At 28.1% G+C, this 26898-nt stretch overlaps 1 protein-coding gene across 3 annotated transcripts in view; it reads left to right on the top strand.

Moving 5' to 3' along the window:
* Galphao (G protein alpha o subunit) overlaps positions 1-26898 on the top strand; it is a 526726-nt gene that overhangs the window by 384535 nt on the left and 115293 nt on the right. For all 3 annotated transcript variants that reach the window (XM_089594134.1, XM_089594132.1, XM_089594135.1), the window contains one exon: positions 10625-10754. In XM_089594134.1, the coding sequence (XP_089450260.1) occupies positions 10625-10754 (130 nt within the window). The remainder of the gene's footprint in view (positions 1-10624; positions 10755-26898) is intronic.

Below are 26898 nucleotides of genomic sequence, written 5' to 3'. Positions count from 1 at the left end.
ATAATGATTATGATAATAATAATAATAATAATGATTATAATAATAACAGAGATCATGATAATAATGAGGATGATGATAATAATATAAAAGGGGATGATGATAATGATAAAAATAATGATTATAATAATGATGATGATAAGGATAATAATAATTATAAAAATAATGATAATAGTAATAATAATAATAATAATGATAATAATAATGATAATAATGATAATAATAATAATAATATTAATAACCATAATAATGATGCTAATAATAATAGTAAAAATTAAAATAGTAATAGTAATAATAAAAGTAACAATTGCAGAAATAATTCTAGAAGTATTGATTATAATAAAGATAGTTATGATGGTATTAATAAATATAATTGTGACGATAGTGATGCTGAAAATAATAATGATAGTAATTAGAATCATAATTATAATGATCAAGATGATTATAGTAATAATAATAATGATTATGACGATGATATAAATAAAAATAATAATAATGTTAATGATAATGATGATGATGTTGATGATAATAATTATGACGATAATAATAATAATGATGATATTGATGATAAGGATGATGATAATGCTAATAAAAAAATTAATTATGATGATGATGATGGCAATGATGATGATAATTATGATGATGATGATAGTAATAATAAAAACGATGATTATCATGATAAGGATGTTAATAATAAGGATGATGATAACGATAATAATGATAATGTCGATTATGATGATGATAGTAATAATGATAATAATAAGAGTGATAAGGATCATAATTAAGATGATAATAATATAAATTAATATACTAATTTCACTTGTCATATCAAAAGTAATAATAATAAAAAGGATGACAGTAATAATAATAATGGTAATTATGACAATGATAATAATGGTGATGACAAAAGCGATGATTATAAGTAGAATTATGATAATAATAATGAGGATGATGGTAATGTACATAATAATGATGATAATGATAATAATTATGACAATGATAATAATAATGATAATAATTATAATGATAATGATAATGATAATGATGATTATGATGATGATGATGATAATGATAATGATAATGATGATTATGATGGTAATGATAAGAACAATAATATTGATAGTGATAATCAAGATAAAGGTTATGATGATAATGATCATGATGTTAAGAAAGATGACAATAAAGATGATGAGAAAAATTAGATTAATAATAATGATGATGATCATAGAGAAGAAAATAACATAGATAAGAGTAAAAATGATGATGAGAAAAATATTTATAGTGAAGATAATAATGGTCATGATAATAATGATAGTAAAACTAATAATGGTAATGTAGATCATAATGATGACGATGGTGTAAGAAATGATATTGATAACGATTCTTATAATGATGATTATCATGATAATAACAATAATTATGATGATAATGACAACAGTTATAGTCATAATGATAATCATAATAATGACGATGACAATGATAACATTTAGAACAATAATTATAATAATCGCGATAATAATGGTGATAATGATGATAATAATAATCATCTTTAAAATTATTATGATTATGATAATAATGAAAATTATGATAATGATGATAATGATCATGATAAGAATAATGATAATGAGAAGGATAATAATAATAATAATAAAGATGATGATAATGTCGATAATAATAATGATGATTATAATAAAGCTGACGATGATGATAATGATGATGATTGTAATGATCACGATTATGAAGACAATTATAAAAATGATTACGATGATAATGATACTGATGATAATGATTATAAGAATATAATGATAATAATATTGATGATGATGATAGTGATAATAATAATAATGATTATAATGATGATGATAATGAAGATTATGGTTATGTTGATACTTATAAAAATTATAATACTAATACTGCTTATAATAATGATTATGATGATAATGATGATTTGTATGATAGTGATGATAATGGTGACCAAAATAATGATAATGATGATGATAATGATGATGATGACAATGATGACAATGATGCTAATTATAAAAACAATAATAATAATGGTAATGAGGATAAAGAAGGTTATGAATTCAATGATGGTTAAAAATGTTTTTAAGATAATAAAAATAAAAGTAATGGTTACATAGTTATAACTGTGGTAATAGTGATGATAAAGATAATAATTATAATGATAACAGTTGTGATTATATCAATTATATTGACAATTATAATAATAATGATAATTATAATGATGATAATGACAAGAATTATAGTAATAATGATAATGATGATGATGATTACAATGACGATGATGATGATAATAATGATAATAGCAATGATGATGACGATGATAAAGATAATTGTTAACATGATAATAGTTATTATAATGTTGAAAATATTAATAATAAACATAATAATAATAATAATAATAATAAACGTAATAATAATAATATTGATTATGTAGATGATGATCATTATGACATGTTGACAGTTATGATAATGATCATGATAATAATAATGGTGACGATAATAATACTATGATAATGATTATAATCATCGTAATGCTAATAATGATCGTAATAATAATAATGATAATAATGATGAGGATGATGATAATGATAATGATGTATATGATGATGATGATGATAATGATAATAATAATTATGATGATAATGATAATAATAATGATTAAAATAATAATACTAATAATTATGATGATAATAATAATAATGATTATGATGATTTTCATCTGTATAATGATAATAATATTAGTAATATTGATGAGAATAATGTTAACGATAAAAGTGATGATGGTTATGTTGATGATAGTTTTTCTGATGATGATGATTATTATAATAATAGTAGTTATAGTGATAATGTAAGTTATAATTGCAATCATAATTTTGTTGGTGATAATGATAACAATGGTGGTATTGATGATTTTGATAGTTATAACTATAATAGTAATGTGGCGGAAAATGACAATGATAATGATAACAGTTATAATTATATTAATCAAGATAATTATACTAATAATAATGATGATATTGAAAATGACAATGATAAAGATAATAACAACAATAATAATAATAAAGTCGATAATACTAATGATAATAAAAAAAAATAAAAAAAAAAAAGATGATCATGACGATAACGATTATAATAAAGGTAATAATAATAATGATGATGAAAAAAATTGAATTAATGATGATGATAAATATAATATTAATTAAAATAATAATAATTCTGATGATGATGATAATAATAATTGTAACAAAAATGATGATGTGAATAATGTTAATTATGATGATGATGATGATTATAATAATGATAGTAAAGATGATAATAATAAAGATAAAAATAATAATAATAATGATAATAATGCCGATGATAATAGTTTTGATAGTGATGATAACAATGAGAATAATTAAGATGATAAGAATGATAATGATGATAATAATGCTGATAATTATAAAAAGGATGATAATGGTAATAGTTATGGTGGAAGCTTTATTCAAAATATTAAGTATGAAGATGATAATAATAAAAAAGATTTTTGTAATAATTTTAATAGTTATAATTATAATTATAATGATGTTAAAGATGATTATGATAATAATAATGATAATAATAATGATAATAATTCTGACAACGATGATAATGATGATGGTTATCTTAATGACAATGATGCTAATTATAATTAGTATGACAATAATAATGGTAATATAATGGAAATTTTTATACTTGCAATGATGATTATGAAGGTAATTAATGATAATTAAGATGGTATTTATGATTGTCATAGCTATCAATATAATAGTTATGATGCTTCAGATAATAATAATGACAATACTAATTATATTTATATTGATAGAGATGATAATAATAATAGTAATAATAAAAATAATAATAAGGATGATGATGGTAATAGTGATAATTAAAGTTGTAGTTGAAATAATGATTATGAAGGTGATAATAATAATGACGATGGTTATAATGATACTAATAGTTATATATATAATAGTTATGATAATAATGATATTGACGATGATAATGAAAATGATGAAAATAATGATGATAAAGATTATGATAATTATAAAAATATCAATAATAAAAATGATGATGTTAATTTCAATAATGACGATATTATAAATAATTATAATAATTTTGATGAAAATATTGGTGATATTGATTATAATTATAGTTAATAACATAATAATGATAAGGATTATAAAAATAATAATAATGATATTACAAATAAGAATTGTGTTATAAATGATGATGGCGGTAATAATAACGATAGAAGTGAAAATAATAATGATAATAATAATGATTATAATAAAGATAAAAATATCTATGATAATAATAATGATAAAAATAATTATGAGAATGATAAAACTTATGATACCGGTGATAATGACGATAAAAATAATTATGTACAAGAGAATGGTGATAATGATGATGATGACAATGACAACAATAATAACAATAATAATGACAATAATGATAATAATCTTGATAATAACGGTGATTACAATAATTATTATAATTATGACAAAAGTGATAATAGTATTATTGAGATTATAATTAACTATTAAATGACTATTATTAAGTCGATAAAAATAGCTATAATAATAATGATTATAACAACAATACTTATAATGATAGTGGCGATTATATCGATAATGATGATCATGATGATTATGATTATAAAAATAATGATAAAGATAATGTATGATGGTGATGATAAAAATGGTTTTGATAATAATTATCATGATAATATTAATAATGTTGATAGTAATTTTAATAATGGTAATAATAACAATTTTAATAATGATTATGATGATGATGATAATGATAATGATGGTGATGAGAATGATAATAATAAAAATAATAATGACGATGTCGATGTTGATATTTCAAGAGATAATAATAATGATAATTATGCTAATTAAGATCATGATGTTGATTATGATGATGATAATGATGATAATGATGACGATAAAAATGATGATGATGATGATGAAGATGATGATGATAATTCTGATGATAATAATGATGATGATGATGATGATAACAATAATAATGATAATGATAATGATGATGATGATAATGATAATAATGATGATAATGATGATGATAATAATGATAATGATAATGATGACGATAATGATGATGATGATGATAATGATGATGATGATGATATGAAGATGATGATGATAATTATGATGATAATGATGATGATAATGATGATGATGATGACGATGATGATGATGATGATGATGATGATGATGATGATGATGAAGATGATCATGATGCTGATGATGACAATAATAATTATGATAATAAAATGATAATGATAATAATAATGATGATGATTATTATTTTAAGTATGGTTGTATTAAAAATGACGATGACATTAGTTATAGTTATGGTGATGATAGTGACAATGACAATGTTCATAATGATATTAATAAAAATAATAATAGTTATCATGATGATAATGGTTATTCTTATGACGATTATAACCATAAGGAAGGTGACAATATTAATGATGATAGTCATATTAATAATAGTAATAAATATAATAATGATATTGATGATGATAATGGTAATAATAATTTTAAAGATGATGATAATAGTGATGTCAATAATAACAGTAATTAAAATAATGACAAAGATGATGATGATGTTTATTATGTTGATAATTATAATGGTTATGATGATAATAATAATGAAAATAATGATAACAATGATAACAATAATGGTGACAATGCTGATAATGATGAAGAGGATGATGTGATGATCATGATAATTGTGATGATAATGATAATAATAATAATGCTAATAAGGATAACAATAATGGTAGTAATGATTATATTAGCTATAAGGATAATAATAATAATTATAAACATATTGGAAATGTTAATGTTGATGATAATAATAATAATAATTATGATAATATAGGTGTTTATAATAATGATAGCGAGAATAATGACAATAATGATAATGTTAACATGATGGAAACAATAATCATAGTGGTAAAAAAAATAATCATAAAAACAATGATAATGATGAAGAATAATTTGATGACTACAAGAATGATATAATAAAAATTACGTTAATTGTGACGATGGCAATAATCAAAGTGGTAATGTAACGGTTTGGATAATTCTGATAATGATTGTTATGATAATGACGATGATGGTAAGAATGATAATTATAATCATGATACAGAAGATGATAGTTATGATCATGAAAGTGATATAAATGATCATGATAAAGATAATAATGATAATAATAATGACAGTAACTATTTTCATAATGCTAATAATGATTACAACGGTTATGTCCATGATGATAAGAATGATGATTATAATGATAATAACAAAAATAAGAGTGATGATAATAATAGTGTTGACAATAATGAAAATTATGTTGATAATAATGCTAATCATAATAATTACGATGATTATGTTTTTAATAATTATAATAATGATGATGATAATAAATATATTAATAAAAATAATGATGAGTAAAATAATAATAATTATAATAATAATGATAACAATAATAAGGATAATAATTATTATAATTACGATAAAGATATAAACAATAATAATAATTTTGAAGATGATAATGATGATAGTTAATTTGTCAACTACAAGAAAGCTATGATTAAAATCGTAATTATTATAGTTTAACGATAGTAATGGTTGTGATGTAATTATTTTAATAATCCTAAGAATGATAATGATTATAATGAGAATGTTAATTATGATAATAAAAATTATAAGGATAATAATAATAGTCATGATTTTACTGATAACAATAATGAGGTCGATGATGATATCAATAACAAAAGATTCATTAATAACAGAAACGCTTGGATAAACATCACAGAAATTGTTATAATGACGATAATTATAGTAGCTATGTAACAATTTTAATGATGCTAATAATAATAATAATTACGATGGTGATAATGATGATTATGATGATGACATAGATATTGATGACAATGATGATAATGATGATGATTATGATAATGCTAATGATGATAAAGTTATAATAACAATGATGATGAAAATTATTTTGTATATAAAAATAGCAATACAGATGATTGTGACAATGACCATGATAATAATTATACTAATGACAATAATTCTAATAATCCTAATGATAATGGTGATTCTTATTATGATTATAATAATGACGAAGGCAATGATGACATTGTTGATAATGATGTTGATGATTATGATAATAATGATATTGATAATAAGGTTAATGATGATAATAATGATAGTGATGATATTAAAAAAAATAGTGTAAATAATAATGAAAAAAAAAAAAAAATAATGCTGATAATAATAATGCTGATGCTCATATTTATGATAATAATAATAATAATGATAATCATGGTAATAATAATTATCCTGGTAATAATAATAAGGGCAGTAATAGTATCAATGATGATAGTCATTATGATAATTATGATGAATATGATGATAATAATAATAAAGTTAATGTTTTATAATGATGATACTGATGATGATAATAATAATAAAATGATGTGAGAGGTACTAATAATAATAATAATAATAATAATAAATTTATTAACAGAAAGAACTATATACTAAAAACCATGATCATTATGACAATGACAAAAATAGTGGTTGCAATGTAATTATTTTCATAATGCTAATAAAGATAATGACAGTAATGGCGATGATAATAGAAATGATGATGATAATGATGATAACAGAAATCATAGTGATGATAATGATAGTCATTTTAATGATGATTACAATCATGATAATGATGCTAATGATATTAATGATGATAATTATGTTTCTAATAATTATAATTATGATGATTATGATAATAATAATGAAAATAAAGTTAATGTATGATAATGATCATAGTGATGATAATAATGTTGATAATGATCTGAGAGATAATGATAATAACAATAAATTTATTAACAGAAAGAATAATATATTATAAATAATAATAATTATGACAATGACAATAAGCATGGTCCCAATGTTATTATTTGTATAATGCTAATAATAATTGTAACGGTAATGATAATAATAATAGGAATGATTATGATAATGATAATAACAGGAATAATAGTGATGATAATAATAGTGAGTGTAATGATGATGATGATGATAATAATGCTAATTATAATGAAGATAATAATAATGTTTGTCATAATTATAATGATAATGATAATAATAATTATAATAATGATAATAATAATAAGAATAATGATAATGATGATAATAATAATAATAAATATAATAATAATGATCATGACGATAATGATCATGATGATCACGATAAAGATATTAATGATACTAATGATGAAGAAGATGATAATAATAATGATTAATTTATTATCTACAAGAATGCTTAATTTAAAATTGTGTTTAACGTTTACATTAACGATAATAATCGTTGTGATGTTATCATTTAAATGATGCTAAAAATAATAATGATTATAATAAGGATGTCGATGATGATAATAAAAATTATAACGATGATAATTATAACGATGATAATATTCATAATAGTGATAATGATGAAGATGATGATCATGTAAATGATTATGATAATGATGTCGATGATGATAATAATAGTGAGAGATTCATTGATAACAAGAATGCCTCAATAAAAACTATAGAAATTGTTTTAATGACGATAATTATGATGGCTATGTAATAATTTCATTGATACTAATTATAATAATGGTGATAATGATAATAAAAATGATGATGATGATGATAATAAAGATCATAATAATGATGATATTGATAATCATGATAATGCTGATGATGATAAAGATGATAATAATAATGATGATAAAAGAATTATGTACATGAGAATGGTGATAATGATGATAATGACAATGACGATGATAATCATAATAATGACGACAATAATGATAATAATCCTGATCATAACGGTGATTATAATAATGATTATAATGATGACAAAAGCAATGATAATATTATTGATAATGATTTTAATAATAATGATAATAATAATATTGAAAATAATGATGGTGATAATGATGATGATGATGATGATGATGATGGTGGTGATGATGACGATAATGATGATGATTATGATGATGATGATGATTATGATAATGATATTCATAATGATTAAGATAATTATTATGTTGGTGATATTGATTATTATTAAGATGATTATCATGATGATGATTATGCAGGTAATGCAGATAATGATGATGATAACGATAATAATAATGATATTTAAGATAATTTTAGGATTGTCAAGCCACGTTGTAATAATTAAGCTGCACGTATGACAATTATATGAATTATTATAATCAGCATAATACGTGTAATATTATTTAGGATATTTTAACAGTTATAATAATGTTTATTTTTTTAGTATTATCTTTTAGAAAGATGTTAATGCTGAAATTTATTGTTTTAGTGATAGTTTTACCAAAACAGATTATCATTAGTATTGAAAGTTATAGGTGTTATTCTCCCGATTCTGGTTGTCATATTTTTATTTGATTATTGTATTAAGAGGATATTAGTTTTTTTTATTTAAACAGTGTTACAGATCTAAATTTAAATCTAAAATAATTCTTTTCAGATGTGATGGATGTTTGTAGGCTGGAAATAGTCTTTGAACCCAATATGTTTCATATTGTTCAAATTTTTTGTCTTATTTTTATATTTCTTTCTTTTACATATTCGAACGTTTCGTTTTTCAAACGTAGTTATGATTCATATTATTGTAATTTATGAGACTATCGTTGAATATGGGAATTTTGTTTCATATTTTTTGTTCGTGTATTGTTACTAGCCGTTTGCAGTTATCTTTATTTTTGTTATTTTACTAGTTTTTATTTTAAAAGGAGCCTGTATGTATTGTATTAACTTCAACATCTTTGAAAAATTGAATGAAAATCTTTAATACTTCAAAAAAGTAGATCAAATTGTTGAGTTTTTTATTGGAGGATATTGAGATTTTTTTTCATGAATAGTATTTTCTTAGACAGACTTCATTAATAAAAATTTGTTTCTTAATCGCATATTTTGTTACCTCTGCAATTCTACAAAGGGTTTTAAGCAGTTGTACTTCAATGATTGCATTATTTATTAGCTTAACAGGTTATGTCACTGATTTAGTTAATCATGGTGGGTAAACAAATGAAAAGTATTAACACATAAATGAATCGTTGTTGAATGAAAATGAATTTATATTTATGCTTATTAATTTTTTTTTTAGCTATGCATAATATCTCACAATTTCAAATTCATTACTATTTCACTCACATGTTAAACTATTTTTTTTCATATCTATATGATTCTTAGTTTTTTGCATTTTTTAAAAAGAGACGTTTTCAAGTTATTTACAAACAAAAGAAATATAAGTTTCAAATTTCTCAGCATTAACCATCAATAACTTGTCAGAAACACAATAATTTTTCTTACAGTTTGTATATTGTTTGTTTAACTTTAAATTATTACCTTTAAATAACACACTTTTGATATCAATTATTTTCGAAGGTTAAACTTTTGTTGTGTTTTGATTTATGTTGAAAAAATCCTGATTTTATAACAAATTTTTATTTTTTCAGACTATTTGATGTTGGTGGACAGCGGAGTGAACGTAAAAAATGGATCCATTGCTTTGAAGATGTTACAGCTATTATTTTTTGTGTAGCTATGTCAGAGTATGACCAAGTTTTACATGAGGATGAAACTACGGTTGGTAGTATTTTACTTATTTTTGAATAATATTACTAGTAGTACTAAACTAAGTGCTTAAAATTTTGTTTGCATGAAATACAGTAAAAATACAAAGCTTCCCGTAAAACTTATACACTAGCAAGAAGCACTACTTTAACAAGCTATTGTTGTTAGATAATATTTAAAGATAAGAGATAGCTTGGATGTAATTAATTTATGATTTACTTTTTGGGCATTATCTTAAAGCATTTAGGAATGGTTATAAACAAAAATTATCAAGCTCACTCCGTTGTATTTTAGCAAAATACAATGTAAAAATTCAGTGATAAGTAATGTTGGTTGTAGGGGACAAAAATACACTTTTCCGTGGGAAAATAAAATCAACTTGCCTAGGCATACAAAGCTCTTTAAAGTTGATGAAAAAGATAGGGCAGTAGCTTTAGAGAAAACAAAAATTTATATCAAAATTGACTAGTGGGGCTTAGCTTCCCTGCACGCACCACGTGCTATTCCCTGGAAACATCAGTCAGTATCATCGAGGCAGCATACGTTTGTCTACCCGCGGCGCCCCTTGCAATGCTCATCAACTAAACTCCAGTGCTGGCTGCAATGGTTAAAAGTTTGATGCTAAACGGAGCGTTCAAGCAGTATGTCGGTGAAGCCTAGTATGGCCTAGTACCACCATTGATCAAGTCATAAACTGATATTTAGTCTTCAGTGTAACAATAAATAATTTTTTTTTCTATTATAACACTTAATAAAAAATCTAAAAGTTTGAAACCTTGCTAAATTAGATAGTAAAACATTCTTCTACTGGTCGTATATTTATAAAAGAACATTAAAATTTTCTTATATCAACTTTTCCTACCTCGATTTTGTAATAAAAAAAAGTAATGGTAATACTTCTGTAACGCGTAATAACTTTTCATGTCAATTTAAACATTTTGTAAGGTAAGAACTTTCTTAGGTGAACCTAGGTTATTGACCAAAACGGTAGAGACGTATGTACGTACGTACTGACATATATATACTGCATTTCGTGGCTTTCGAACTCCATCATTTGCTTTTGGATTCCGCTATACATATGTCTTCCTATATTATGTAATCATCAGAGTTAGAGCGAGGTTTAGCCCCACCCACTCCCCCCACCACCTCGCCGCTTCCTTCACCTCCTCTCCCAACTATCCCCCAGCTTCCCCCCAGCTACCCCATATATAATACAAAAATATTCGTAAAGCCTTATATATTAACTGTTACAAGTGGTCTAGTTTTCACATATAATTTTAATTAACCATAAAAAAAAATTGTTACAATTATCTTACTTACAATATTTATTTTAATTACATACTCTAAAATGTCTTTTTAGGTGCTCTGGTCTTACATAACCTTTCCCACAAATTTGACAAATATTTTTTTGAACGTTTTTTTCATGACTTTTCAAATATCTCTGTAAGTAATAATTTCTCTTAAAACTTTTTTCGCATTTAATACACTTAAAATTTTTTTCAATGTTTTGGCATTCCTTTGTGTGACGCAAATAATTTTTCTTGTCTAATATCATAATGCTGCACAGATCACATACAAAAAATTTTTTTTTGTGAATTTTTTCGTGCGATGATAGACACTCTTAATTTGAAAATTTTAAGTTACATTTGTCACACTGATAAAATTTTGCATCCATGATGGTGTATCTGAAAACATATTACAAAAAATGGATTGTTTATGATTACATAAATCTGGGTACTAGACGGTACTGGAATTTGCTATTTTGATAAAAGATAATATTTGCAAGAAAGTATAAAAATAGTAATGAACTATAAAATAGTTTTTTTGTTACTCTAAAATTTCATTCCAAACAATATTTTTAATTTCAAATTTGTTTTCTGATTCAATTTAGATGAAATTTTTTTTTGGGCTTCTACATCTAGACAATGCAACATATAATTGCCCATGAGAAAATAATGGTTTTCGAAGGTATACTCCAAAGGCATCAAAACTTTTACCTTGAGATTTATTGATAATCATAAAAAAAGCTAAGGTTAATGGAGATTGTTTTCTGTACAATATAAATGGTAGCGAAGAAGAATTGTTTGTTTGTAGTGTCATTCTTGGAATAAAGACTTTATTTCCTTTTTTTTCGCCTGTAATTATTTCAGCTTCGATGTTGTATTTAAATAATCTCGTAAATCGTAATCTTGTACCATTGCAAAGTCCTTCAGATATGTTTAAGTTTTGTGTCAACATAAAAAAAGCGTTAATTTTCAAATTCAATTTATGTGGAGGAAGACCATCTTTAATACTATTTAAATATACTGTTGGGAAATTAATATAAATATTATCGTCTGATTTATCTACTCCTTTGTAAGTTGCTTTATCAATACTATAGTACGTTACTCATATTCCTACCATATTATTAAAAATTTTTTTGTTTATGAAATAAGTGTATTCATTGTGAGATGTTAATATAGCTTTACTTATAAAAAAAGCATCATTATTATTAAAAATCTTAGAACATACATCATTTGTTTTCCATGTCTGAGGAATTATAAAAGTTTTTATTTTGCCTTCTCCTATATCCAGCAGCAGTGAAGAAAATTTTCTATCAATTGAACGAATATTACTTTTTAAATTAAAAACAACTAAATAAAGGCCAAAAATTGGAAAATTTCATGATTTCTTGGACAATAATAATTTTGCCTCTGTTTTTTACTACTGGGAGAATTTGACGAAAGTCTCCACCTAAAATTATTATTTTATTTTCAAAAGGTTTATTACTACTAGATAAATCTTTTGAAGTCCTATCAACAATTTCTATCACTTTTTTCGGTATCATAGAAGCTTCATCTTAAGTTATTACTTCTACATTACGTTATTTTTGTTTATCTGGCTTAAACTGGAAGAATGCACTTTTTATAGTGCTTAAGTCTAAAGGAAGTCTGAAAGTTCTGTAAGTGGTCATTTCTTTTGGGAGCAGAATAGAAGCAATACCTGTCCAAGCTATTGTAAGAACTTTTTTTTCAATTGATATGAAATAATAAATTAATGTTTTGTATAGAAAAGTTTTTTCAGATCCACCAGGACCATCGATGAAAAATATTTTTTTTTCAAGTTTTATTATTTCTTGAAAAATTCGACGTTGATCATCACTGAGTTGTGAAAACATTTTATGGAATTTATGTTTACAAAATATTCTTTCATCATTGTCAGTATTGATATTTTTTACTATTGTTTCTGTTGGTTTTGGTAAACTGAAATCCTTACAAGACATATTTTCAGAATTCAAAATTTCGTTTGATTGTAAAAGAGCTTTATTTTTATCATCTTCACAATCTTTAATGAAAAATTTTTGGTATTTGTTCTAAATAGTATTACCAAAACAATTTTCAGACATAATAAACCATGCGAAAAATTTTCGTCGTTGAAAAGGCAGCATAACGTTACATGCTTCTTCAAAAATTATATTGTTTTGAAAATTGTGTTCTACTTATCCCATAGAAATAGCTGTTATTAGTCAGGAAAAAAAGAAAGTGGTTGTTAAAAATTCATGTAATTATTTATGATACATACATAAATTTTAAGTAACAATTAATATAATTCGGGTTTTTTTTTATACTTAGTAAATCTAATTTGCAATTATGGGGGTTGGTGCGCAGAGCATGCAGGGGGCATCCATAGTTATAAGACCTTAGAAATATCTATTGACTAATACAGGATAGACAGCTCATTTAAGAAAGGGAGCCACTAGAAGAAATAATAAAGCTCACCAACAAAAATTCAAGGGCACATCTCTCTGTCTATATAAACTTTACCACTTTTATTTGAAATTAGCAGCTTATTCTTCATATTTCTTTAAAAACAGACTAGTAATCATACCCCAGCGTAGAAAATTTATTTCCGAGTATTTTCGAAAAATGCCATAGTCTTTCGAATTCTGTAAAATATACTTTAACATATTATTTTTATACTAACAATTGATTTTGTGATTTTTTAAGGCCTTAAAAAATATTAATACAAACCGTATTTTGAAAAAATTACACTTATAACACAATAAAAGGGGGGGTTGGCGTGCGGAGCGCGCAGGGGGGCGGAGCCCCACTAGTACATATATATAGTCAGCATGTAGTGTTGTGTATAGATATATTGCCGTGTTGTAGTGTGAGACTAAGCGTAGTATGCATGTATACATACACGTATGTATACGCGTGTATAACTATTGAGTACATAATGCACCTGCACGCATGTGTGTATGTTGTATAGTAGTCAATATTAATACTATAATGTTTGTTAATATTCTTATTCTACTGAAGTAAATTATCAAAAAATTTTTGTATGTATAACAGATTAATACAGACAGTAAGTACTGGTTAAACATGTTTTTGTTATATGACTTTACCTTCAAATATTTAAAATTACGTTATATCTTTTAATGGAAGCATAGTAGAGAAATAACGACGAGAGTTGTACGGGTCTTTCTGAAGGGGTTTTGGAGCCCATGGCAATTAAAAAAGAAAGGTGTTGAAACATCTAAAAACATAACCTTCATTTTTCATGTTTTCGATATATTTTTATAAAATGTAAGAGGAAAAATACGGAAAAATTTATGTGATGTTGAGTATAAAATAATTATTATCCAGAAATGATTTTTCATAGTTATGCATGCACATAACCTTCAGATACGAAAAAATACACAATATATTTAAAATTAGGCAAAATAGAGCTAAATTAACAAATTTTTCGGGTTTTTTAAAGAAAAAAATATTATCGTAGTATACAAAAAGAGAAGTATTTAGGTAAATGAAGACATAACTTTAAATTTTTATATTTTCAATGTTTCCCTACAAAATGAAGTTGTAATATTTTAGAAAAAATTATGGCATGTTTGCAAAATTATTAGAAATGTGTAGGATATAAATTTTGTTTCTTTGCCAACATACAAATAATTTAAAAAATGCTAAATTGCTAATGGAAAGATAGATTAAAGATAGATTAATTAAATATAACTACTTATATGTATGCGCGCGTGTGCAATTCCAATAAGCAAGTTCATTATCAATGAGAATTATGTCAATGGGCTTATCAAAATACTGGACCTTTATGGCCACAGTATAAGTACTGTACATTTTCCAGAACACACATCAATGAGATTGTTTATAAAAAATTCTTCCAGTTTGTGTTCAAATTTGTTTTCGTTATTGTACTTATACATCAATAACTTCTTACCTATCACTTATTCAATCATTAACTGTTGCAGTCTCTGTTAATTCATGCATATTTCAATTTATACAGCCCATCTATTTGCCGCCAAGGAAGTGTAGAAGCAATAGCTGAAAAAATTTCTCACTTCGAAATACGTTTAGAAAAACCGACAAAAACTGATCATTATAGAAACAAGCTACGTGATTCTAATTTGCTGCTGCCTCTTTTATTAAAATCCTTAAAAATAGCCAAACGAAGTAGTGTTAACATTGTGAAAATCATCGTTTATACTGATTTACATAGATGAAGGACACGTTTATATGTGGGTGATTGGTATGGGAACAATTAAAATTGAGCAAGAAGTCAGTGGAGAAGTGATGTGGAATGACCTACACAAACAATTATGAGATAAAGGTAAATATATACATAGCAGTGGGGTCTCACTCCTCAGCACACATTGCTCACCAATCCCCCAAAACTCATGATGTGAGTAGATAAGGTGTGTGATGGCGCAACTTTCCGATGAGTCCAAGTTTCTCCAATAGCGTGCCTCATCCGCACATCGTCCATATTGGGATTTGAGCCAATCCGAATGTAGCGGTATTTTAATAATATGTGATTGTCAATAGTTTCAAAAAGGTTTTAGCTTACATTACAATGTCAAAAGTGATGCTTAAAAATTGTTGCTGAAAACGAGAAAACATCATTTAACAGTTATTTGGAGTAGTGATGAGACAGTAAAAACTAATTATTGCTGGATTTAAGAATAAAATTATTTGAAGTAAGTCATGTACATATTTATAGTAAAAAAATCATCACTAAGTATATTATAATTTTTTTTTAATTAATAAATGAATTTTAGTTGATTGTGATTGTTCTCATCCGGTTATAAAAATATAAACAGCCCGCAATGCAATAACAAAAATAAGTCAAAATTTAAAAATTGATAACGAATTAATTCTACTATTAAATAACATTTTAAAGGGATCATTACTTATGTACAACAATAGTTAAAAAATCACAGAGCTTTCAATGTTTTAAAGGCTGCTGTATTCAGTGAGGCTTCAAGCTGTACTTTTCTTTTAGTTGCACATCTGAGATTACTACATGAGATTAAATTATTTCTTAGATAAAAAATTCCTGTAAAAAAATACAGTGTCTCCTGTACGTATATGGAGTCTAATTTTATTGTTGAAACAGCTGGCTTGGATAAAACAAACATATTTCTATCACCAGGGACGATTAAGTGTTCTGGCTTTTTCTCGTTACTGTATTGAGTGAAATGTACAGAGCATACCCTACCTACGATAGAAAAATGTTTGACTGTTTATTCATTCGTGTAAAAATATTTATATATAAGCGAGTACAATGGCATATTGTAAATATAAATTTATTACACCACTCATGTTCTCAAGTAAGTGTTATGAATGCAGGTATATCTTAAAGTAAACAAAGTAGATTACACAATTCCAACATGGTGGAATTACGGATGTGTGCAGGAACAATTTCAATTTAAATCGGTTGGGTCACACACCTTAGTTACTTACATCATGTTTTATGGCAAAAAGCTGGTTACCCTACGTACACTAACGCCATCTCTGGTCAATCAAGAAAAAACAATATGCGATGTTGCCATTTAGGGTCACTGCCTGGAACAAATCACTTACACTTGGGTGTACCTATTGTTGTATACACAAATGGCAATAATAGTTAGAGATAACTAGGTAAAGCTTTGGCAGTAAATTCTTATTTATGTCGTAGTTTTAACTGATAGCTGTGATTAATTCCATAACACAATTTTTCATTAAGAAGTAAGTCTTTTAGTCTAAATTTTTGTTAACTTTAATGACTTTTACTTCTTTTCTATTGTACCGTTCTTGCAGTATTGCAATTGTATTACAATATTCATCTGATAACTGCTAAAAAAAGACACATTGCTACTATATTCATATGGCCCCACCCTAAAATGGAAAACCTCCCATGTTCTTCCTGGGCCCTTTCTACAGTGTCATGTGTCTTTAGATAGTGGACTTGGTGTACCTAGACGTATGACACTATAATATAAAAAAAAATATTTAAGCTTATTATGAGCATATAAAGATGGATTTAATTAAGATTTTTCGACCTTTTAGTTTAACTTATGTGTAAAAAAAGTTAAAATTGAAACCTGTGTTCTTTTAGTGGTTTTTAAAAGCTAAAATATTTGGACCTAGATGTATATTTTTCAATATTTTAAGTGTAAAGTGTTAGTAATTCAACCAAAAACCAGTTTTTAGTTAAATAAGTAACTTATTAGACTTGGTTTGTTTGTAAAATACCTGATACCATTTTTCACTTCTTCGTATTTGAGGTGTAAGTCATCTCCTAGCGCCCTTAGCGTATTTTATCTGAACTCGCCGCTAATGATAAAAATTTTAAGGGAATCGTCTTAGTAAGCAATTTGATGCCGAAAAGTGTAAACTGCGTACAGCAGACTTGGATCCAGTCTGCTTATTTATATTATACCTCCGTATCCACTAATTTTTACGATCAACAGATTTTGGAAATTCATGTAAGTTTATTCCCATTTCAGGATTTTTTCTTTAAAAACAGTTGGGAACATAGCATTAACAGCATTAACATAATTATTAAATTAGTTTTATAACATTACTTAATTGAAGAATAATAAAAACCAAACTTTAAATTAAACTTAGACAGTTTTCATATATGTTCAAATCATTGGCGGATGGACCCAACTCGAGTTCAGATGAAATGCGCTAGGGGCACTAGGAGTCGGTTTACACCTCGAATCGATAACGCTTAAATCGAATGTCTTTCTCCAAAAGTGCTAATATGGTTACATCAAACAGCCAATAGACTGCCGTGTAATGCTTCTAACATTTGCTCGCTTATGAGAAATCATCTTTCCCTTTCACTTTTAGTAACCGAGGTTGTATTATTATTTTATAACTGTTCAAAGCTAATCATAAACAGAGATAAGTAGAAAAATTACTAACGCCAATGCTACGGCGTGAGACAACTTTTTTCCACTGATCAGGGCGACCCGCCGCGGCCAGCTGTTGAACCAAAGCGAACATTTTTCGAGGGTGCGAGACTTGTCTCGTACAGCGTGCACCTACGAGTAGAGAAGTAGATTCGCGTGGAAATGAGCATACAGGTGCACATTTTGGAGACACGTAGAAGGAGTATACCGAATGTACACATACGAGGAGAGGAGTAAATTCGCGTGGAAATGAGCATGTAGGCGCACATTTTGGAGATCCGTGGAAGGGGGGTATACTGAATATGTGTGCTTACGAGGATGAGAGGAGGGGAAATGACTATATAGCTAAATAGCTGAGCGCACAGCCAACGCAAGCGACGACAAGAGTCTTTCTCTCTACTTATGTACTATAACCAAAAACATTTATAAGTATTTGCTATTCAACTAACTCTTGTTTTAATGTTATCTATATCAATCTTATTTAATCAAATTGTAGAAGTAAACTGCCCAAAATTATGTACACTATCTTTGAATTTCAAGACATTTCTTTATCATTGAATTTCGTACTTTTGATACTTATTTAGAAAATCCACTAATATTTTGAAAAAATATTCAGCTTAAGCTATTTAAAAAAAATGTCAGTTCAGCAGTAATCTCAAGCTAATTATTTTTATCATCACAATTGCTGTGATAGCAATAGGACAAGCTCCGGAGGTTATCCATGAACATATATGACTTTTACATCAGGAATGTCCAAACGTTGGATAGCTAAGGTGATTGAGGCTTATGCTGCAAAATAAATTGTTTTGCGATCTTGGTCTCAATTCCAACTATAGGGATTTTTTTTTTAATGCGATTCATCATTCTGTTTCACTTTTTAATTTTTTTTAGGTGCTTTAGATTTTTATTTATTTGATTAATAAAATGTCCTATAAAAACTACGGGTTATTCAGTGACAAGCGCTTGAATTATTATTTGATGTTTTAATAATTGATAAACTGGCTAGTAATTTTACCCCAGATTACCTACTGACAGGTGCTACAGTTATTTATCAGAATTTCATTAACACATAAATTGGCTGTAAGGCTCTATGGATGATTTGATTACTGTTGCTTATGCTATTAATGCAATGCAAATGCTTTGCATTTCATTTTAAAGGTTTATTTGCAACTTTATCATTACAATTAATTTTTTTATTTATAAGCTGAACATATATGTAAAATATTATAAAGTTCAATATGTTTAGAGTATAGGGTTATGTGGTCAGATGCCAAGGGTACAGAGTTATTGGATTAAATAGCTTGTGATTAAGTTATTTAGATTTAGCTTATTAGAATTTGCCACTTGACGCGTGTCAACTCTGCCCACAGGCTGTAAGTTCTGACGGCCCTTATATGACGGTCATGTCTTCGGTTTTCTACCGCAGTCATAAGCAGTAAAGTATACAGTTATACATGCATAAGTACGGTTACGCACACATACATACGAGGATGCATACAAACAACTACTTATAAAGTAAGTATACTTACTATTTATTCCGGCTCTTGAACGTCTTCTTAACAAACATGACTAAACAGCCGTACGGCTGCTGTCGTGCCACCGCGCATCGCCACACGTGTAATGTGTTGACAGCGCGCTGTCAAAAAAAAGTTAAATTAGGTATTTCGGTGTCCTTTGAGATTCCGAATCAATAAGCATTTGGTTGATATTTCGAATTTAATTTTTTACAGTTTCTTTTTGCCGTTGCACAGATATTGTTACTTCTTTTCACGGAAACACCTAATTGAACCACCATTGCACCTGTATGCTCATTTCCACGCGAATCTACTTCTCTACTGGTAGGTGCACGCTGTTCGAGACAAGTCTCGCACCCTCGAAAAATGTTCGCTTTGGTTCAACGGCTGGCCACGGCGGGTCGCCCTGATCAGTGGAAAAAAGTTGTCTCACGCCATAGCATTGGCATTGGCAATCTTTCTACTCATCTTTTTCATAAAAATATAAACATAAATAAGATAAGTCAATAACAATATAACATTATTGGTATTTTTATGATAAAGTTCTACGGAAAAATTTGAAGTAATCATTAAATTAATGCAGATGAATATAAATAAATAGAGTTGTTTTCAAACTTTACTTGTTTTTATCAATGAGTAATATTTACAATTAATAAATTAATAACTAGAACTTAATTTTTTTTACTCGTTGTTGTAAACTGAAAGATAATTATTATATAATAGTAAACAGATTGCATGAAATTTTTTATCTTAGACCCTTGATACATACTTCTGGTTGAAAATCTTCTATAAGTTGTACTTAATTTTATTAAAATAAGGATAATTCATATATCTTCTTCCATAATTACAAATAAAAGACCCCACGTTCTAAAGCTGTGTGACTTTGAGACAATACGAACAAAAGTAATTATGTTTTTAAAGGGCTTATACATTTAAAATAAAATATTGCTAAAAACATTTAAAAAAACGTAAAAATGGAGAACTATTTTTGATAACCAATGTATAGTGCATTAGCGTTAAGGAGAATGATATATTAAGAAAACGACACTCTTTTTTATTCTAAAATTTATTATATAAGGTGGTATTAGGTGGTTATACGTTGCGGTAAAAATGAATGAAGATTAGGTATAAACATTTAAAAAAGAGACAAGAGAAATACTTGAATGATAATTCCACATAAGGGTGAATAAACTTGCCAAGAAGTGAATCTATCGCTCAATTGAAAATCACAAATACTGATTAGCCTTACAAAATCCTCACCAATTAACGCACAGTAAAAGTCAAATAACCTACCGCGAATTTACCGAACTTTTTAGAATAAAGTTAAATTCTTTATGTCACGTGCTTGGGGGCCTGAATTTTTAAGAACGACAGATTTTAACTAAATAAAAGTTGCTTACTGGAAGTCTCTACCTCCTAAAAAAAAAAAAAAAAAAAAAAAAAAACGGATACCGTGACGTAATTTGAACATGTGACTTGTCAAGTGATAGCCAAGCATCTTAAACGCAGGGCTATCGAGGTGTTATCACTCCGGTAATTTTTATTCCCTACATTAAGAATGCTTCTAAAAACAAAATTTAAAATTATTAAATAATTTAAAGACCTTACAAATAATAAAGATATTTTCTAAGTAATAAATTTGAAAAAACAAAAATTTAATAAGCATAAATATGGTTGTGTAGATAAAATCGGATAAGGTCCGTTATTACTCATTTAATATTAGTATTTTATGCATCAAATGCATAAAATACCAACTGATTTCTTTTAAACCTAAGCTTTTTTGCAATAAAATCATGCTAATAATTACTGTTATTAATAATTTATTTAATAAATACATAAGTTTTTAAAACAAAAATATACAATAGAGTTGCAGAACGTATCAATAGTTTTTAAGGGCGGTTATTTTGAATTGGATAATCAAATTATGTTGGAATGTCACACAATTATATAAATGTAATAATTTTTTTTAATTAATGATAAATAACTTATGTAAGATCATTATACATGTATATATTGAATTACATGTCATTTTAATGATTTTTAAGGGCGCTTATTTGAAATTTGATGATCAATTTAGGGCAAAATGTCAATAAATAGTTATTTTTCAAGTTTTTGTTTTACTAAACTACATGAATGCAGTACTTATTCTTATAGAGCTTTGTTCGTCCTATGAGTCTCGCGACCCCCTTGTTACCTGAGACATTGTGTTTCTTTATTCTATGATGTTTTTTGACACACTTCTCATGTTTAATTATTCTTCGGCACTTATCTCATGTTCAAAGAACTTCATTCTTACCGTGGGTTCCATGACCCATTTATATATCATGATATTACTATATTAGTTACTAAAATTTTGTATAACTAAGTAAACTAAGCTTCACGAAATTTTACTGATTAAGATAAAAATACAAGTATTCGAACACTCTTTTTGTAAAGACTTTGTTTTCTCAACGTTTTATGAACTTTCTAAGTACATCATAACAAAACCGTACCGATATGCATTTTTGACCCAGTACTTAAACATTCCATGTTAATTTAATGAAGAAAAGTTATATGAGTACCTTTTTACTAATTTTCATTTTTATTGTATATTAAAAATAATAAAATCGAAAACTTTATTCCAAATTTCATTTGTCGCATCTTATTACAACTGGAACGGTTGGCTTGATATACTGTTATTATTGGTTACCACTGAGTTTAATCATTTTTATGCGTTCGAGTACAGGGTAAAAGAAAAATCTAATGAGACCAATGCGTGTACAATCCTACAAGCCACAGCTATCAAGTGACTCAAACAAGTAATATTTTCTAATTGACTATAAGACTTTCCAAAATATTAGTTTTGTTTTATCCAAAGAAAGATCCAAGAGTATTAAAAATAATTTTTTTATATTAAGTTAACACTAAAAATAGTTTTTTCAAGCTGTTAAAGCTACTGGTACAATTGAATAAAGTGTTCGCATACTGGTATCTTTATCTTAGTATGAATATTAGGGTAGGAGAACCAATTCATTCTGCTCTGTACGATATTAAGCTTTGTATTTTGGTGCAATACGCATACAGTTAGTTAAAGGCTCTTAAAAAAATTAAATATTGAATCAATTTAATAACTTACACACCCAAGCGAGTCCAATTCAACATTGGTATACTGTCACTTGTGGAGCGTGATAAGAATGTAGACAAAAGTATGAGATTTAAACTTTTCGTTCAGTGTGGCTGTGTCGATAATCTTAGCCGCAGACACTCACCTTGCAGGATAAGAGTTCGCACACCTCTTAATGTCAAGCAGTTATGTAAAACAAAATTTTATCTATACTTTCCTTACGCTCCACCAAGTACTGCTTATCAATGTTAAACCGAATAAGCTTGTGTATGTGAGTAAATAAATTATTTAAAAAATAAATTAATTTAAGAGCTCTCAGCTAACAGTGTGCATATTGTACAGAAATACACAGTATACAATATTTCTAAAAGTGAGTGTGATAATTAATCGGGAGTAAAGGAAATGTGGTAAGTCATTTGTTTTATATTTGATACATTCATCCATATTACTACATTTAATTTGTCCCGCCTATATGATAACTCCGAGGTCACAACCAAGCAGATACAAGCAAGCACTGCTTTCGTGTAACATGTTGGCTCTGAAACAGATGGCGCTACCAATCGTTAAGCGATCCTCAAGCGTTTCTGCCAGTTTAGCTGGCAACACCGTTTTCCTCAATTAGTTCGATCTTTGGCTTTACGCTAACAATGTGTGCATATAACTATCCCTTAGTTTCAAATAAATAATGTTTGTATTTTGCTTGAAAAAAAAAGCCTCTTAACTTATTTCGCTTCTCATACTACTGCTTTTTTCTTGAGTAAGCAATCTCTAGTGATTTTGAAAATATTAACCCCGACATGATCTGAAAAGACTTGCAAATAGTGAGTGTTTGGACAAGTAAAAAATACGTTGTTTTCGCTATTATCTGCGGCACACGCTTCTTACACCTGATACTTCGTGTTATTTATGCAAAAGATAGCGTGGGTGGAGGACTCTGCGATTTTCGTGAAACAAAGAAGAACAAGTTTATTATAAAAAGAAAAAAATGGGGAAAATATACACTCTTAGTGCTAGTGCATCGATATGTGCTCTATTTAATCGGCAGCCCTCATGCACGTGACAATCTGTAGCCACCCACTTTGTCACCGATGATTCCTTCGTAATCCTAGAGGACGACTCTTTTGCTGTCAATATCCCAGATCAACTTCCTACAGCTACTGAGCAGGCAAGGGCGCATGAAGAGTGTACTCTTCACCACAAAGAACTTCCGTTACCTGGCTGATTCTGACATGTCTGGGGATGACAATACACAATAAAAACAGTAACAAAAACAACCTCAGCAACAAGTAGGTAAAATTTTTAGCTCACTACCTCCGTTCTGACCATGCAGATTAGTCAGCTTAGTATCCAGTTTTAAAACTACAGCTACAACAGTCAGTGGAGGAGAGAAAGGTCCAGGTCAAGAAGCAGATCTTGACAGAGTTTTGACTCATCCGAAAAATCAAGTGATAGGCTCTGCTGGTACCACCGTAAGTTTGGGTATGACACCAGGTGGTGCACAATCTCTTGCTCGTTCTCCAAGAGATAGGGAAACTAAATTCTCTCCCTCAGATTTAAGTGATAGAGGCAGGATAAGAAGAACGACTTTACATCAAAGACAAAAGCCCTAAACTCAAATTTTTTGTTGACTCAGGCTCTAAAGTCTCAATAATTCTGAGATCTATCTTCAAAAAACCATAATCTCTTGGAAAGCTTATTCTGCATGTATCAAACCTTTTGCCCATAATAACTTATTGGATTAACACTAGAAAGCTGGACTTAGGTCTGAACAAAGTATTTAAGTAGCCTTTTATCGTAGCCAAGGTGTCTTCTCCTATCATTGATGCAGATCAATTAATCAACTCAAGGCTTTTGGTGGACGTCAAGGGCAAGAAGCTCATAGACTCTGACACCAGCCTCATTTCTGCAGGCAGCTTGGATTGGGCCAAATTACACAGCATCTCAGCTGTTCTCAGCCTGTCACCACCAACTCATTCAGACAAGCTTACGACGACTTGCTTCGCGATTTCAAGGACATCACTGTCCTAGAGAGCACCACTGCCTCCCTGTCCGATCTACCAGAAAAACACTGAATTGTAACAATCGGACCACCGATGTTTGAGCGATCTCAACAACTCATTGGTCAGTGTCTGGAGGTAGAAAAAAAGGAGATTGATTACCTCCTCGAGCAACAAATTGTCCACCTCTAGTCCAGCCAGTATAGTAGCCCACAACACTGAGTACCTAAGCCGGACTCTATTCATCATCGAGGACATTCTTCAGAAAGCGGGGAAAAATCCTTCTGCCGTCGTAGATCTGTGCAAAGCATTTCAAGATTTCCATTGAAGAAGGAGATGCGCTAAAAATACCCATTACCATATCATTTGGCCTTTTGAATTAAGAAGGTCCTCTCTAAGCCAACCCAATGCAGCTCAGTCACACCACTTGTTGAGGGATCTACCTTTTATTCAAGTGTACTTAGACAATTTTATTGTTTTCTCAACATATTACGAGACATACCTCAAATAACTGGGTCAGCTTCTTTACATCCTGTAAAGAGCCAAACTACGCATTAACCTAGATAAGTATGTCCTAGGCCAGTCACAGGTAAACTTTTTGGGCTACCTTGATTCTGAGAAAGGTTTCAAAATCCTTTCCTCCAAGTTCAAAATGCTGTCAGATTCTTCAAAACCAGAGACGTTGACACAGCTGCAAAGGTACCTAGATATGCTGAACTTTTACCGTTAATGCCCTCTACGAGCCATTCTCGCCCCTCTTAATAAGCTGCTCAGGGATCTTCCAAAGAAGAATACAAGGGCCAAACTAGTTTGAACACCAGAGGCAGACACTGCTTGTGCTCAATCTTAATTAGCACTATCATCTGCAGTTACATTTATTTTTCTGCATGCTAGTGCACCCCTAGATCTTGAGACGGATGCGTCTAGCCACGCGATTGAAACCACACTGGAACAGGAATACTCTAATGGTGTTTGGTCACTCTCAGGTTTTTCATCAAGAATGTTTTCTCCTGCCAAGCAGCGTTACAGTATACGTTACAGGGAGTTTCTTGCCATCTACTGTGCCATAAAACATTTTCAGAGGTTTTTCAAGGGCAGGTCATTCATCACCTTTTCTGATCAGAGCCCTCCAACCTTCAGACAAAGCCTCACCTAGGCAGCTTCGCCACATTGATTTTATCCTGCAGTTCTGTACCAATCTGCACCACATTAAGGAGGAGGACAACGTAGTAGTAAAGAGCTAATCAAGAATTGAAATGATCTCCAGGCTTCGTCACCTAGATCAAAAAGTCATCTCAGTGGCCCAGGCTGCGGACGAAAAGCTGGCTCATCTCCTGCAGGACTCAAGCTTCTCCCTACAGTGTGTGAC

This window comes from Copidosoma floridanum, unplaced genomic scaffold (assembly GCF_036245765.1).
Source record: "Copidosoma floridanum isolate Cflo_tuat_1 unplaced genomic scaffold, Cflo_Japanese_pri ptg000021l, whole genome shotgun sequence".
NCBI lineage: Eukaryota > Metazoa > Arthropoda > Insecta > Hymenoptera > Encyrtidae > Copidosoma > Copidosoma floridanum.
Note: the sequence above shows the minus strand (reverse complement) of the source record. Positions and strands in the feature narration are given on the sequence as shown.